This window comes from Cornus florida, unplaced genomic scaffold (genome assembly GCF_030987335.1).
Source record: "Cornus florida cultivar Cherokee Brave unplaced genomic scaffold, ASM3098733v1 CherokeeBrave_3.0.0_Hap2_Chr10, whole genome shotgun sequence".
Taxonomy (NCBI): Eukaryota; Viridiplantae; Streptophyta; class Magnoliopsida; order Cornales; family Cornaceae; genus Cornus; species Cornus florida.
The window spans coordinates 107,262,109-107,279,241 of record NW_026775580.1 but is presented as its reverse complement, the minus strand read 5'-3'; the positions used below and the strand labels follow the sequence as shown (position 1 = coordinate 107,279,241).

Below are 17,133 nucleotides of genomic sequence, written 5' to 3'. Positions count from 1 at the left end.
TACAACTCCTATCACTTGTTCGGAAATTCGAAATTCAGTGAGAGATGGTTTTTCCTTAATTTTAGAGACACAATATTTTAGAGTTATGTAGATGTGACTACATTCCAATGAAGAAATACGGATTTGAGGACAATATTGATCTATTCTAGCTGGCCCCCACCCAATTAAACTAAACCCATAAAATGTTTGTATTTTAGAACAACCCAGCAACTCCTATTTTATGGTAGGTTAAATTGCAATGCCATTGGTATGGTCTGACCTCCATTTGATGCGAGTTTAAAATTTTTGGCTTGGACGAAATTTCGAACTCTTTTTCAGTAGATCTAAACGATACAATTGGGATTGCCAACAAACCTAATCAACCTTTGTTTTTTATAATCTATTATAAATTATTCTTGTATTGTACTATATTCAACGGTTCACATCACCCATTTTACATGTATGGTGTGATTTGTTCATAGCATGAGAATGTGAACCGTGTAATGCTGCAGATTGACCCCTCTTCAATTGAAAAATGGTACAGCAAAAGATAGCCAGCACATGAGAAGTGAGTATTGACCAAGATCCTCACGAGCCATCATGATCCACCGAACTTTGGTCAATTCTGAAATACTACAATGGTTTGGAAAACGTTGACCATCAATTTCCAGATTAAACCCTAACTCCACATACGTGTCCATATCATACTCCACCATCGATTTGGGTCCTCCTCTTTCGTGCGTTGATACGTAAGACCACCAACCAATCAGACTACCAATTGAGAACGGAGGGTCCACACCGTCAAAGGTGGGTCCACCCACTATAAAACAACAACACACTTGGGATCTTGTATTCCAAAGCAAAGGATACTTATGTCGGCCGACCTTAAATTAAGCAAGTAAAGGTTTTAAGAGAGAGAAACCCTCAAGAAACCTCCCACCGACTGCCCCTTCTTCTTTCTCTCTGTACCCCCTTCTTCTCTCTCCTTAAAACCCAATATGTTGTTGTTATGTTCTTCACCATCATTAATGGTTGTATAAAACATAAGTCTGATCTTTGTGTTGAGATATATATATATATATATATATAACTATGGGAAATTGTGTGTTTAAAGGGTTTGGAGGGGTTGAAGATATGATCAAAGTAGTGACATCCAACGGTGGAGTGATGGAGCTATACGCACCGGTCACGGCGGAGTGCATCACCAACGAGTTCCCCGGCCACGCCCTCTTCCGAAGCCGTGACCTCTTCTCCGAACCTCTCCTCCACAACGAAGAGCTTCACGTTGGAGAACTATACCATCTGCTACCACTCAACACCACCACCACACCAGCCAAGAAACCTGATGATACAAGACATCATGACAGTAACAACAACAAAAACATTAATGTTGTGTCTACTTCGTCTTTAGTCACGCCGTATCGGATGTCATGCGACAACCAGGGCGTGTTGAAGCGGTCGGATGCAGAGGTTTTTCCGAGGTATAACAGCAGCGGGGTGTGGAAGGTGAAGCTGGTGATAAGTCCGGAGCAGCTGTCGGAGATATTGTCTCAGGATGCTCGAACGGAGGCCTTGATAGAGAGCGTGAGAACGGTGGCTAAGTGTGGGAGTGCTGTTCCGTCGGTGGCCAATTCCGATCAATGGAGTCTGTCTAGCAGTTGGAAGGCCTCTTCCGATCACAAATATTGTGGTACTGATCATAGTTAGGGCAATTCAACAGACATGATAGCCTTTGTTGTTTTTTCTTGTCCCACTTTTCTTGATTTATCTTTAGTTTATAAATATTGTTAATTAGTTTGTGATTATGTTCATAGTGCAATGCATTTAATTAATGAACTTGGCCTTTACTTATTATTATTATGGTTAGTTTCTTAAATTCCCAATTTATTTCATTTTTCAGTCATGTAAATGATCATAAAATTATTTCAATGGGTCCTACTTTCCGTAGAATAGCAAAATTGTAGATCTTTACAATTTAGAAATCAATACCACTTTTTGGAAAAAACGTTCAGAGTCCTCTTGTACGCGCATTCAATTTTAAATCAAGCATAAGATATAAACTCTCTCTATACTTTTATTTGATATCATTGTCTCAACTTTTATTAAAAAATAATATAAATGAGTAATTATGAATAATGATTTAACTATAGAATTCGATACTTATTGAATTTAATCCCCATACCTCTCATAAAAATTATTGGAGTGACAAATTGTGTAAATTAATTGTATGATATTATAATTAGGATATTATTTTATAAGTTTTAATTTGAATATGACCGGTTTATTATTTATGTCTAAACTTTTAATATAAATAAGACTTATTTATTAAATAGACAACTTTTTTAATCATCACAACTTAACTTGACATAATTAATTAAATAAATCAAATCAAATTAAATAAATATAATATCGGAACACAAACAAGTTGCAATTAATTCTATACATTAGTTGGGTTGGCATGATTATAAAATGAACATAATAAATATTACCCCAAATCCACAAATTTAGCATTGGATCGGAATCATGTTCACACGAGTCCCTAACTGATGCACACTGTTAGCATTTCCAAGGGGACTATTCGAAATTTCACGAAAGAAATTACCAAAGTTGTGACGCAAGTACTTATTCTTGACATGGTGCTGGTCTCCAAGTACTTATTCTTGACAAGGTGCCGGTCTCCCTTCCTAAGAAATGTACTACATATATATATATATATATATATAGTCGGGTTTTTTTCTTTAAAATACTGGGTATTGTATACTTTTCCACGCACGCTGCCTTATGAATCTCTTTAAACTCACTCTCAGAATTGATGTTGGACAAGACATCTTTATAGAATTTGTAGTATTCCCCACAATACATTTATATATATTTATATAAATATTCATAAGGCAGCGTGCGTGGAAAAGTATACAATACCGAGTATTTTAAAGAAAAAAACCCGACTATGCCATTGGTTGGCTTATTTTGTGACTTTGTCTCTAGAACTTGAACACTCAACCCTTCCATAAGAGAACTTATTGGCAATGACGGTGACGGCAGGTAACACCTTCTCTAATCTTTAAAATAGAAGATGACAATGACGGTGACGGCAGGTGACACCTTCTCTAATCTTTGAAATAGAAGATGAAGGGTCTAACTCTCTGTATGAGCTGAGCTTCTAGTAAATGGGCTGAACTGAATAGAATTGAATGGGCTGGGCTTCAAGTGTTTGGGCTATATATGAAGTGGTGGGTTTGTTTGGCCATCAGTTTTATACATTTCAATGGGCTATATTTTATAGTTGGGTTAGTTCTTACAAATTTATTAGGGCTTTTGGGGGCCATGCAACAAGCATTCTCAGTGTACATCAGCCAGCCAAACATTCTTTTCCTGTGTCTCTCTTAGGGATGGCAATGGGGCCCCATCTCCGCCCCCCTCCCCATTTAAAATTTCACTTCAATCCTCATACCCGCCCCCGCTCTCCATTCCCTATTCCCGCCCCCACAATCCCCATACCCGTTTAATTTACACTATAATTTTTTTAACACATATTTTTTCTTATTTTTAGAAGTATGTTTATATATAATTAATATAATTTAGTAATATATCATAATATGTAAGGATATTTTAGTAAATTTACACCCTAAACTGGGCGGGATGGGTTTACCCTATCCCCGCCCCCGTCGGGTTTTCAAAAATTACCCCATCCCCATCCCCGTTTGCATAAAAGGGTCCCCAAACCCACCCTAAATGGGGCGGGACAGGACAGGAAGGGGCGGGGCGGGGACTCGGTGGGGATGGGGAATTTGCCATTCCTAGTCTCTCTGCACTTCTTTCAGGCTCTGTTTTGGTCGGTTGTCAGTTTTAAAAATAGTGTAATTTGTATTTTTTTTCTCACATTAATTATTGTTGAAGTAATGTCCTAAATTTTTTAAAAAAAGTTCTTTTGATTAGAGAATTAAGGGATAGAGAGATGTTGAGTGGGTATAAACTATAAAATATGAAAGTTATAGAACTTGAATTAAATATGCAAATTTTTTTAATAGTTGTTAGATTGGGAAAAACAAAAATAAATAAAATAAGTGGATTAGATAATAAAATAAAAGACAAGACAAGACAAATGTCTCCTGGATTGCCAAATGAATTAACATAGTGAAAAATGTTAATGAAATAACTTTAATTTTGTTGGACTCAACATGTCTTAAAACTGCAAGTACAAGAAATGACGGTTGGCTTCCAAGAGAAGCCACACTCAAGTTTGGTAAAGACGCGAATACTCACAAAGCAACAAGCTTTCAAAGGAAGTTTCTTGTGCTCAAACGTGTGACTTGGGTTGTAGGAGAACATATATACATTCAGGTATATGTAGTCGTACAAACTACAAAGAGAGAGGGAAACCTCATAGTACTGAAATATACAATATAGGAGAGAAAAATAGAGAGTTTAGAATGGAGCTAGGTGAAGAGAGAAAAATTAATAAAAGACAGTGTGTGTGTGTGTGTCTGTGTGTGAAGAACTGAACCAGAAGAGAAGAAGAGAGAAATTACAGAAGCTTAAAGGAAAAGAAAGAAGAAAAGAGAAAGAGAATTGGAAGAAAAATTGGGGGAAATATTTCAAAAAGGTCCGTAGGTTTCCTAACCTTCTCGATCAATTTTTTAAATTTCTTGGTTTATTTATTTATTGTTATTATTTTTTGAAATTCTACATAAATGTTTCTTGTCATGCGAAATGTGGTGGATTCACGTTGTCAAACTATTTTGATAAAACATAAAATTATATGTCTACGTACATATGGATACTATGTCCTCCTATTTCATTTAGATCTCTCGTTATTTGGAGGAGCCCGATTTACTTCTTTGGGCTTCTATTAAATTGAGACCAAATTGGCATTTCCTTTTGACGCACCCCACACCAAAAAAAGAAAATATAACAAACATTCTCTAGAATTTCTCTTAGATTCGAAGCCATAGCTGATAATAGAACTAGAATAGATATTTTTTGGGATATGAAACTTCTTATTTGGGGGTATAAAAAGGAGAGAGGGAAAGGGAACTAGGAAAAAAAGAGAGGAGAAAGGGAGGTGTTGTCTAATATTGTTCCTCCTCCCTTAGTTGATATTTTAAGGAAGTTTTACGATTTTAGATTAAATGGTCTAGATTAATAATATTACAAAAATGACAAAATAGAGTCGAATCAACCTCGGCTCAAATTAAGAATTTAAAGAAATGGATTCATATGAAAAAGGCCAATTATTTCATTATAAAAAAACAAAAAGATTGAAAGAATTGGTAAATTTGAGTTAAATCCTTATGTTTGGAAAATTGAACTGAAAAGTATGGTTTAGGACAGAAATTTGTTTATTTGAATGAATTTTTTAAGTTGAGACTGACTTACTTTGAAATCTGTTTTCTGAGCAAAATCTTTCTTATTTTTTTCCCTCAAAACTAGTTTTATAGGTATATAAATTTATTAAAATAAATTGATAGTATCAAAATATAGTCTTTAATTTGGTTAACTTCGGAATTGAAAATTATAAGTGGCTTTGAAATCCTGACCATTAACTCAAAGTAGTCTCCAACGCCGCTGTGTGTGTGAAAGAGGAAATTTCACTAGGCCACGAACCTTGTCCGTGAGTCATATTTAATCACATTAAAGTTGTTGTTGTGGGCTTTGTTCATGCAGTCTGATGCATTGGGAGAGGTATTTTGTGGGTGGGTTTTGATATAAGTTGTGGGCCTGCAAGTATTTGAGCAAGCCTGGTTGTAGTGGACAAGTATCAAGTCCAGTGTGAATTAAAAAGTTTTTGGAAATATCCAACATTAGAAACGAAAGCGCTTTGATCGTTAAGGATCGTGACGAATCACCAAAATTAAATCCGGAGTACTTAGAAACTTTATGTAAGAACCTTAAACCCTCCTAAATCTAAATAAAAAAATAAAAAAAATAAATTATAATCACGAACAAAAAAATGTAAACGATGATACATTATGGTTCAAAAACAGGACCAAACCCCTAATCAATTAAAGAAAAGGGCATATACGGTATGCATTTTGTTTTTGTGTTTTTGTTTTAACCTGAAGTATATTTTGTTATATGGTATTTTGAATATTAATTGGAAGGGGTTCATGTAATCAGCAGTTACGGACCAAGCATAGGAGCAGTGGGATGGATGTCCCCACTGAATTTTTTTATTTATATTATTATCTATGTATTTTATTAAAATTTAAGAAATGCATCACTCAATTTTTTTTTTTTTTAAATCTCCATTATATACTCTTGCCTCCACAATTTTTTTTTTTTTTTTTAGATCTAAAAGATACTAAAGTAATCTGACGCACTCTCACGTTATGTGTTATGTGATTAGGTTCTTATGATTATTATTTTATTTTATTTCTTCAATGGCGTCCCCTCAACAAAAATCGGGAATCTCCTTTTAGAAATTGTTGTCTGTGTCCCCTTCTTATTCTCCTGGATCATAATTAGTATCTTGTTTCATGGACGAAGACAACCACTGGCTGCTGTAAATTAATTTGGTACCCAAATGGGGCCATATATAAGAAATCTTTCAATGCACGATTGATTCTCCAGAAAAGGAAAAATAAAACAACTTTGAATAATCCTTCCTATAATTATTTAATTGACTGTCAACAATGAATGCATGGGGAGTGCCTAAAATGTAAAAGCAAAAAAGTAATATTAATTATAAGAGTGCGCAAAGAATCGATGGAACTTAAATCAGAATCGGTATTTCAATTATCCTTTTCAAAAAGTTGGATTTTAAAAATTAATAATTAGGGTAGGTGAATGGTGATCAAACAAGTTACGTAAACAAAAAATAATATGTTTCATTCTATCATTTTAAAATACAATAAATGAGACCATCTATGCCATAATTTTGCAATGTGCACAACTTAATGTCTACTGAAATCTCATCCTAATCTAGTTATGTCATCAATCCATCTATAATTTATGCATGTGAAATTGTGTATTATAAACATTAATTATTTAAGGAAAGGGAAGTTCCGAAAAGCCAGAACTGACTACTACAGTTTGTTTTTTTCTTTCTTAATCCGACAAGGGGATTATTATTTCTTTGGGACGGTATAAATTGACTGCTATTATGTTTTGTCTTTTCGTCTCTATTTTTCTTTCTGAAATTGATAGCCCATCCAACAAATATTCTAATTTTACTCCTGTTTAAACTTTTCGAATCTAGCTTATAGCTTTCTAGGTCGATAAGGTTTTCAAAATAAACCGAGATATTGAACTAGACTATAATTTTCTTATATTGCTTAGGTGCATGATCTAACTTTGAGATGGAAGATTAAATGGCATTTTGCCTAACGTTATAATTTTTTTATTCTCAAATAAAAATTGAGAGATTCAAACCCGAGTACGGACAAAAGAATATATGTGTTTATTTTATCTTTCAAAAAAATAATAATAATTTAAAATTTTAACTAAAATTCTTATAATTTTAAATCTGTATTACCGGGCCGGTATTCCAAATATAACACTAGAGTTTATTATCTTTTGAGTATGACAAATCAAATACTATATATATATATTGGCAGCTATAAAGTTTATTCTATTTTGTTTGGCATTTAGCTAATCGCGAATCACTGTTAGCCTTTACAAAACAATAATATGCATGCACGTTACTTAAATGCGACGTAATTGGAACTGCAAATTTATTTTGATTTTGGAATCAAAGCACTTGAAACTTGAAGGCGGCTTTGATTTTGATGAATTCTTTACACGTGGCGTGGATGGTTTGGTTAAAATATATATATATATATATTATTTTTTTTTTCAATAGAAAATATATATGATGGTATCGAAAAACACGTACAAATATGTTTGGTCTTTTTATCGCATAGGTGTTGGTGGTCGCTTCGAACATAGGCCGTAATGGTCTACAAACCTAAACCTTATCAGACCGAGGAATATATAAACGAATTAGCTTCAAAGGAATATAATTAGGAGAGAGAATCGCAACACCACGTACAAATCACACGGATTGATGAAAAAGTTTTATTCCCTTAATTATTGTCGATATAATCTCATGCATTTTGCATGTGGAGAACTGTGCATACGTTATATGTTCTTGATGCATGAACAAGTTATTTATTTAATTATGATGTAACATAAAGTTTATTCTACGTCCCTACCAGTCCTTTTAACTATTTTTTTAATTTGGCTTTCTGATTTAAACTAAAGATCGAATGTGATTTTGGATGGTGATTGAATCGATTTGACGTGAATTTGTGACTCATAGTTCGCGTCATCTTCAACACAGAACAATTATCGATAATCACAAGAAAAAAATTAAATAATAATGGAACCCACTAATTTGAAATTTCTAGCCAAACTTTATCACCGAACCCAACACTCATCTTCCACTCTTTTTATCTTTATCATAATACCGTCCTCCACGCAAAGAACAAGGGTCCAGTACAATAATGGAAGGCCCTAATGGAATCTCGGAAGGCCCTAATGGAATCTCGTCTGTTTGCATGTGTTTCAATCACAATTATTCATTGTTGTACTGTGTCTGAGCTCCTTCATAATTATAACTAGCCTCTGTATACATAATTTTTTCTTTTAAAAAAAAAAAATCTCCTTCATTATAATTTGGTTGATGAATGATAAATCACTTTATCTGAAAGTTGCTTTAATGAGAATTTTCTCATTCACATGGCCTTTTTGATCAAATAAATACTTTCAAAGATTCGCTCATACATGTCATTGTCAGGAAAGAAAACAAATAAATTCACAGGCAACTCAAAATCGCGCTATAAGTTTAATAAATAATTTTAGTTTTATTTATTTATTACAAAATTGCTGGTACACGGTTGGTAACGAAAAATCAATCCATCTCATGACTTTCAAGTTCATAAATTTTAACAATTGTTTACAAATCATGTCACGTGTACCATTTTACAATTTTTAGATGTGTAGCGACTTAGTAACTAGATCGAAGAAAGTTTGAAAATTCATGAGATAGGTGGATTTCTTCTAGGATTATAATGAACCAATCAATTTCTTAATAGATCCAATATATGAACAACAGTTAGAAAAGAAGCTATGTATGCATGATTACCACATTGCCTTCATTTCCCTTCCCTTTTGGAGGAAAAAGGCAATAATTTTCGGAACTATCGTTGTCTTTTCTTTTCTTTATAGGCCAAGCAAAAGCAAATTTTGAGAGTTTTAGGAAAGCATACATAATATAACACTATCACCAAACATCGAAAATTATCAATATATATATATATATATATATATCTTTTTAAAATAAATTATTAAGAATTCAAGTCACTTGCATATGTGAGTTACATTAAAAATAAATATTCAAAACATTCTGTATAAGTCATCCGTACATTTATTATGGGGTCTAGTTATTAAAATTTAAATAATTTAAAATTTGCAATATGTATTTTAACACTCACTCCCTCTCAATTTAAGTCTATCTTATCGAGAGTAGTAATTTTTAAGGGAACGTGTGGGACATGCATTGTTTCCATAAAATTTTACTAGCTTACCTTTTTAAGTTTTGAATATTTAAGTTTGAAATTTTAAATTCAAATGACATATATAAAAAGATGTGAAATATATTATTTTTAAAAAAAAAATAAACACGAACAGATAATATATATATATATATATATATATATATATATATATATATGAGTCTTGATCTCTTGCTCTCCATGGAGCAAGAAAATTAATTCATACTTTCTATATAGACCGTTAGATTAAATCTAATGGTCATTTTTCAAACCCACCTATCTATGACCATTCTTTTTAACACAAAACCACTTTCACCATATTTTTAATTTCTATATTTAATTTTACCATTACTACCTACTATAACAATAAAAAGTAATTATCAAAATAAAATAGAAACTTTTGAAAAAAAATAATAATACTTGTATATTTTACTAAATATTTGTTTTTATTTAGATGTTTCTCTGAAAGAAAAACAATACTCGTATTTTTCAATTTTGTAACAACAATATAATATTATTGCATTTTCCTAAGAAACATCTTATTGTTCTTGTTTTCAATATAAGTAAATTAATATACTTCTCTAGTACAAGTAAATTTACCAACAAATATAGTGTGATGCTGTATTTTGGAATATCGAATTGATTCATTGGAATTGAAATTGAAGAAAATTTCATTTAAAGTTTGAACAAAAATTCTTTCTATTTTAATTTGAAGTTGGCATTTGGTGAAATTCATTATTGAATCTGTGAATTTGTGAGTTTAATTATTGGACAATGATGATGATATATTGAATACGGTAAAACTGTAGAATCCACCCCATAAACAACATGTAATCAAAAAAATAAAAATAAATATCAAGATATATATATAATATTTATTTTGAAACGGAAGAAATATAAAATTACACCACAAATTGAGAGACGAGAAAATTTTCTTCCCACCCCAAAAATAAGACGCAAGGTATCCATCCGTGGAAAGTGTCTGCAACGGATAACCCAAGCCCCACACTGTGGGCTGTCCCACACATTGCGAGTAAGGAGTTGTAGGTTGCACAATTATTGATTCGGTTACAGATTCATCCTAATCAGCAGCTCTAACATTTTGGCCCATTATGTAGTACGGGCTTTTCAGGCCTACCTTACACTTTTTCAACCGTAATTACAGGACCCCTCGTCCAATGTTCCTCGTTTACCATCATTATTGTTACGAATAAATTCCATTGATTTGTTTGGATAAATTATACATATTTTAACCTTTCCTTTTTCGTTAGCTGTCCAAAAATAATTCAAGATTATATAACAATATATTATATCTTTTTTTTAATATAATGGGAGGACAAATTTATTATAAACAATAACAAAGTCTCTTTAACTGCTTAATTATCAGTTCGGATAATAAAATCTTCTGAAGTAAGATAAATATGAAATCTTTTTATTACTAGATTGTCCCAGACAGAAATCACGTACTTGTCTCTCTATATATAACAATATATTATATCTTTTTTTTAATATAATGGGAGGACAAATTTATTATAAACAATAACAAAGTCTCTTTAACTGCTTAATTATCATTTGCTTAATCACCTGCCACAAATGAATGTGGAAAAATTATGTCACCATTAATTGTTTCACAATATCAATAAATACGACATATATCTCGAATTTGCTCTGAGACATGTTTTGCATGCACTACCTGCATGTTAAATAAAATTACATAACTTTCGAAAAAAAATATATATAATTACGTGCATGAATCTATATATAGCTTGACGTTGCGAGGAGGTACGGTATGCATGCATTCCATAAATGATATACACACACACACACAAACAAATGCATTATGACTACTCTTATGACTACTATCTCACGGATACACGATTAAAAGTATATGACAACCTACTCCATATAATAAAGACATAATCCAATTCTAAGCGTAATTCTAAAGAAACAATAGTACAAGCGTACGTTGATTAAAAAAAGATGTCCCGCTACAGTTAAGGATCACAATTCTTATCATTGGCCATCAAGTAGTCGATATAATCTCACTCCCCTCAAAGGGGTTCAAGTTTCACGGTAAGTATATAATTATTTATTTATTTTAAAAAAAATTACAATAATATATATATAGAGAGACAAGTACGTGATTTCTGTCTGGGACAATCTAGTAATAAAAAGATTTCATATTTATCTTACTCCAGAAGATTTTATTATCCGAACTGATAATTAAGCAGTTAAAGAGACTTTGTTATTGTTTATAATAAATTTGTCCTCCCATTATATTAAAAAAAGGATATAATATATTGTTATATAATCTTGAATTATTTTTGGACAGCTAACGAAAAAGGAAAGGTTAAAATATGTATAATTTATCCAAACAAATCAATGGAATTTATTCGTAACAATAATGATGGTAAACGAGGAACATTGGACGAGGGGTCCTGTAATTACGGTTGAAAAAGTGTAAGGTAGGCCTGAAAAGCCCGTACTACATAATGGGCCAAAATGTTAGAGCTGCTGATTAGGATGAATCTGTAACCGAATCAATAATTGTGCAACCTACAACTCCTTACTCGCAATGTGTGGGACAGCCCACAGTGTGGGGGTTGGGTTATCCGTTGCAGACACTTTCCACGGATGGATACCTTGCGTCTTATTTTTGGGGTGGGAAGAAAATTTTCTCGTCTCTCAATTTGTGGTGTAATTTTATATTTCTTCCGTTTCAAAATAAATATTATATATATATCTTGATATTTATTTTTATTTTTTTTGATTACCTTGTTGTTTATGGGGTGGATTCTACAGTTCCACCATATTCAATATATCATCATCATTGTCCAATAATTAAACTCACAAATTCACAGATTCAATAATGAATTTCACCAAATGCCCAACTTCAAATTAAAATAGAAAGAATTTTTGTTCAAACTTTAAATGAAATTTTCTTCAATTTCAATTCCAATGAATCAATTCGATATTCCAAAATACAGCATCACACTATATTTGTTGGTAAATTTACTTGTACTAGAGAAGTATATTAATTTACTTATATTGAAAACAAGAACAATAAGATGTTTCTTAGGAAAATGCAATAATATTATATTGTTGTTACAAAATTGAAAAATACGAGTATTGTTTTTCTTTCAGAGAAACATCTAAATAAAAACAAATATTTAGTAAAATATACAAGTATTATTATTTTTTTTCAAAAGTTTCTATTTTATTTTGATAATTACTTTTTATTGTTATAGTAGGTAGTAATGGTAAAATTAAATATAGAAATTAAAAATATGGTGAAAGTGGTTTTGTGTTAAAAAGAATGGTCATAGATAGGTGGGTTTGAAAAATGACCATTAGATTTAATCTAACGGTCTATATAGAAAGTATGAATTAATTTTCTTGCTCCATGGAGAGCAAGAGATCAAGATTCATATATATATATATATATATATATATATATATATATTTTATCTGTTCGTGTTTATTTTTTTTTAAAAAATAATATATTTCACATCTTTTTATATATGTCATTTGAATTTAAAATTTCAAACTTAAATATTCAAAACTTAAAAAGGTAAGCTAGTAAAATTTTATCGAGACAATGCATGTCCCATACGTTCCCTTAAAAATTACTACTCTCGATAAGATAGACTTAAATTGAGAGGGAGTGAGTGTTAAAATACATATTAATTATTTAGAGAATAATGTGGAACAAAAACTATGATATAAAGTCGAAAGAAACTTAAATCTTGTAAGAACTTTCAATGTATGTTCAAAGTGCTTTACTGAAAGAGTTGTACAGGAAAAACTTAATACCGGTGTTAGTGTCCGATGAGACCGTATCAAGGAAAAACAAGTAGGCATCATCTCTCATATTTGTTTTAATCTTTGTGCAATCTTGGTAAATCATCTCACATATTTTCTTCTGCAGTTGAAACCGAGGACACATCACAAAATTGTACATGCATATTACAAAGAGTTTACAGGTAATTAACCGTGACATTTCCTAAAAATAAAAATAAATACATAAATAAAGGGTTCACGGACCACGGCTAAAATCAGTAAAATAAAATGTCAAAAAGGCCTTTGTTGTGTTTTAAAGAATTTCTACCTTTTTGTTCACATTCTTATCTAGGGGTGCAATATGGGTTGGGTAACTCGAACTCAATATGAGTTTAGCCCAATTTTTCACAGATTTGGGCAATTATTTTTACAACTAGGGCTGGGTTTGCGTTGAAAATTTTCAACCCGAATTTAATTAGGGTTGGGTTTAGCCTGGTTGAAGTACAAGCAACCCAAATCCAAAATTTAATATTATTTATATATATATTTTTACTTTTAAATACATTATATATAATATTTAAACTATGATTACTTTTTTTCTTTTCAACTTTTTTTTTTTTTTGGTTAAACCCTAACTTATTGTATGTTAACATTTAGAAGAATTAATTTTTTAAAAATTTGTTTGTAATTTATTAAAAATCTACAAAAAGCCTTTAAATTTCTTCTTATTTAAAAGTAATTTAATATAAAACTAATTCAAGATTATATTAAATTTTCGGTATAAAGATTAGCCATTTGAGTAACCTGAATTAACTAGAAATCTAAGCCCGAGTTGCAAGTCCTAATTTAAAATTAAAAGGATTAGTTAGGCTCGGGTTGAGTATTTAAGGTTAAAGATAAGGTTATGATTAGACTTGAGTTTAGCATTTATATGGTGAGTTGAGCTCAAGTTATACATCAAACCCACCCGAGTTGTGGTGCTATTCTTATCTCACTTCTCTCTTTAAATCTCTCATGTTCTCTCATCTTCAAGAAATTTATTATTTATTTTTTCTTCTCTAGATTTGTAATTCCGAATTTTCTCTCTATCTTTTCAAATTTCAAATTTAAGAAGCTTGTTAGAAATTTGAATGCAAAATTAGCTCCATGGTTGCATATATCATTTGTTAATATTTTCTCAATTGTTATGCGCATATGAAAACAAATATGAAGCCAATCACATAACAATAAAAAGCCTCAAGGCTAGGGTTTTTATCAAATTATTAGTAAAAAAAAAAAAAAAAAAAAATACAATACTAAAACTTTAGAACGAATAAATTGATTTGTTTGAGTTGACAACAGTATTTGTTATGATGTATTCGGTTTGGGTTCAATGGATAGACGGTTTAGTATAGTTATGCAGCAAGTCGAGAAGCATTGACAGGCATAGTCTAAGAACATTTGATTGGGCCTATTTTGTCATTTTAATTATATAAAATAATGAATTTAGTAGTTTTTATTTTTTTTGGAGCCTCAATATCTCCATCCTAATTAAAAAAAAAAAATGAAATTATTACTATGTGGTTCAATCACAAATGCACATATTATAATTAAAAAAAATTAAAAAAAATAATAAATAAGGAAAAGAAAAAGGGTGATTGAATTTATTACTCCAAAAAAATTATTTTCTTTATTTATTTCTTGATTTTGAAATTACAAATTATATGTTTTTTTAATTGAACCAGGGTAAGTATTGTACCGAGAAGAAAAAAGGGTAAATAAAGATTCGAAGATTGTTTCCAATTATTTTTAGGTTACCAAAATGCCATTTCATCACATTTGTTGAGAATTCAAATATGTCTGGATATATTTCTATAACTATCAATAGAGAATGCCAAAACAATTAAGGATTGCTAATACTAGACCATTCACCATAGGAAAACCAACGGCAATCAATTAAGCCAACATTAACAAAATCAGTGGATTATCATTATCAAGATCAATCTTATGAGTTCATAAAAGAAATTTTCTACCACTCCTTTTTTTTAATTCTGAAAAACACAAAATATATAATGATCTCAAAACTTTTTTTTTGGGTAAAAATGATTTCAAAACTATTGTTAACACTCCCGCCAGCGAAATCATGTGGTTTTGCAAAATTGGATCGCAATGGTTGTTAAAATATATATATATATATATATACCAAAATGAAGTGGATTTGGTGCACAAGTCATGATAATTTAGTTGAAATAAGGTGTAGCATAAGTTAAAATGGTTATTTTCGGTTACGGTCAGTGGGTACTAAAGTCAACTTCTCTCTCCAACTTTGTGTTAGGTTTCATCCTATAATAGTGATGGTTCACCACCACTGTGACCATTCTTACAGTGCTCGATCTCTATCTCTATGACCACCTACGATTGCTTCCCATGCAAACTTCCATGTCTCGTTAATTAGTTTCTTCCTCCACTACTATATCCCCTGTTCACGCACAGCAAACCCACTAATATATTATATCTGTGTGTGTGTGTGTGAGAGAGAGAGAGAGAGAGAGAGAGAGAGAGAGAGAGAGACTCTCTTATTAAAGAGTTGGTTATGTCGTCACATAGGTTACTTACCACCATAACGACCGAGCTTTTGTCACTTTCAGAAAAATTATGCAAACTGAGTCTGGACAAAGGTTGTAGCGGACTCGTATGGAATATAATTATAGGAAATATATAAGAGATATAATATAAGGAATAATTCCTAATTGACATTTTTCTTGATTCAATACCATTTTTAAGATTAAGATTTTTTATATTGTTTGTTGTATGAGAGAAAATATAACAAAAATAATTCTTAGTTAATATTATCTCCTCTCTCTTTTTTATTTTTTACTGAATATTTATTTAAGTAAGTATTCACGCACACATTACGCACACATTACACACACATTGTCCACACCCTCCTCCCTTTTTTAAGTAGAGCACACATTACACACCCGGTGTTGACACCCTCCTTCCTCTTTAAAGTATAGAGACTTATACATTGGTTAATTAATGGCTCTTTGGTATCCATCGAACGAACTTGAATGAACACGTAACGCAAAGGTGAGAAGCCAAAATAACAACAATAAATAAGTCGATCAAGAGCTATAATTGCTACGTACAATTACTTACTATTTAATTTCACTAAATTCTTTACACACGAAAAACACGTTATTTTAGCAATGATGATTAGGTTATCATTGTTTTTAACTTACTTTTTCCTTAGGCAAAGTATTGTAGAAAGGAAAATATGAAATTAAGGTTGTGTTGTTAAGTTCTATTACAAATATATATATATATATATATATATATATATATATATATATATATATATATTAGTTGATAAGTTGGACCTGAACTCCTAACTTTCTTTTGAAAAGTAAAAGTACTATACCATTTACTTGTTGGTTAAGGTTTGGTTTAGCATGCACTTTATTTTAGACATTTTTTTTTTTGGCTAAAACAGAAAAAATGTTTTTTTTTTTTTTTTTTTTTTTTTTTTTTTTTGTAGGAGTATTTTGGAAAAAAATCGGAAACACGTTTGTGAATAATGTTTTGCTGTTGAAATGTCGGAAACAAAAATATGCATAGTTATAATTTTGGGCCATGAACAGCTATCAAAATAAGAAAAAAATATATTTTTGGTGTTTTGATTTTAGGACACTGTTCACGAAGTATTTTAGCACTGTGTAAAACAAAATAAGGTCATATCAAATAAACTTTTATTGTTAAAATCGACACTGTAACAGTCCAAAAACAAAAACAGTAGAAACAAAATGTATGCCAAACGAGCTTAAGCTATGTTACTTATTTGTTGTGATTAAAATGATTTCTTGGTAATTAACATTGACACTTCATTTAAATCCCAATAATA

The 17,133-nt window shown here is 31.1% G+C and overlaps 1 protein-coding gene across 1 annotated transcript; it reads left to right on the top strand.

Moving 5' to 3' along the window:
• The first annotated feature begins 854 nt into the window (after positions 1-854).
• Positions 855-1,855, top strand: LOC132279738 (uncharacterized). The gene has a single exon (XM_059781775.1). The coding sequence runs from the start codon at positions 1,072-1,074 to the stop codon at positions 1,684-1,686; it is 615 nt and encodes a 204-aa protein (XP_059637758.1). The 5' UTR covers positions 855-1,071; the 3' UTR covers positions 1,687-1,855.
• The last annotated feature ends 15,278 nt before the right edge of the window (positions 1,856-17,133 follow it).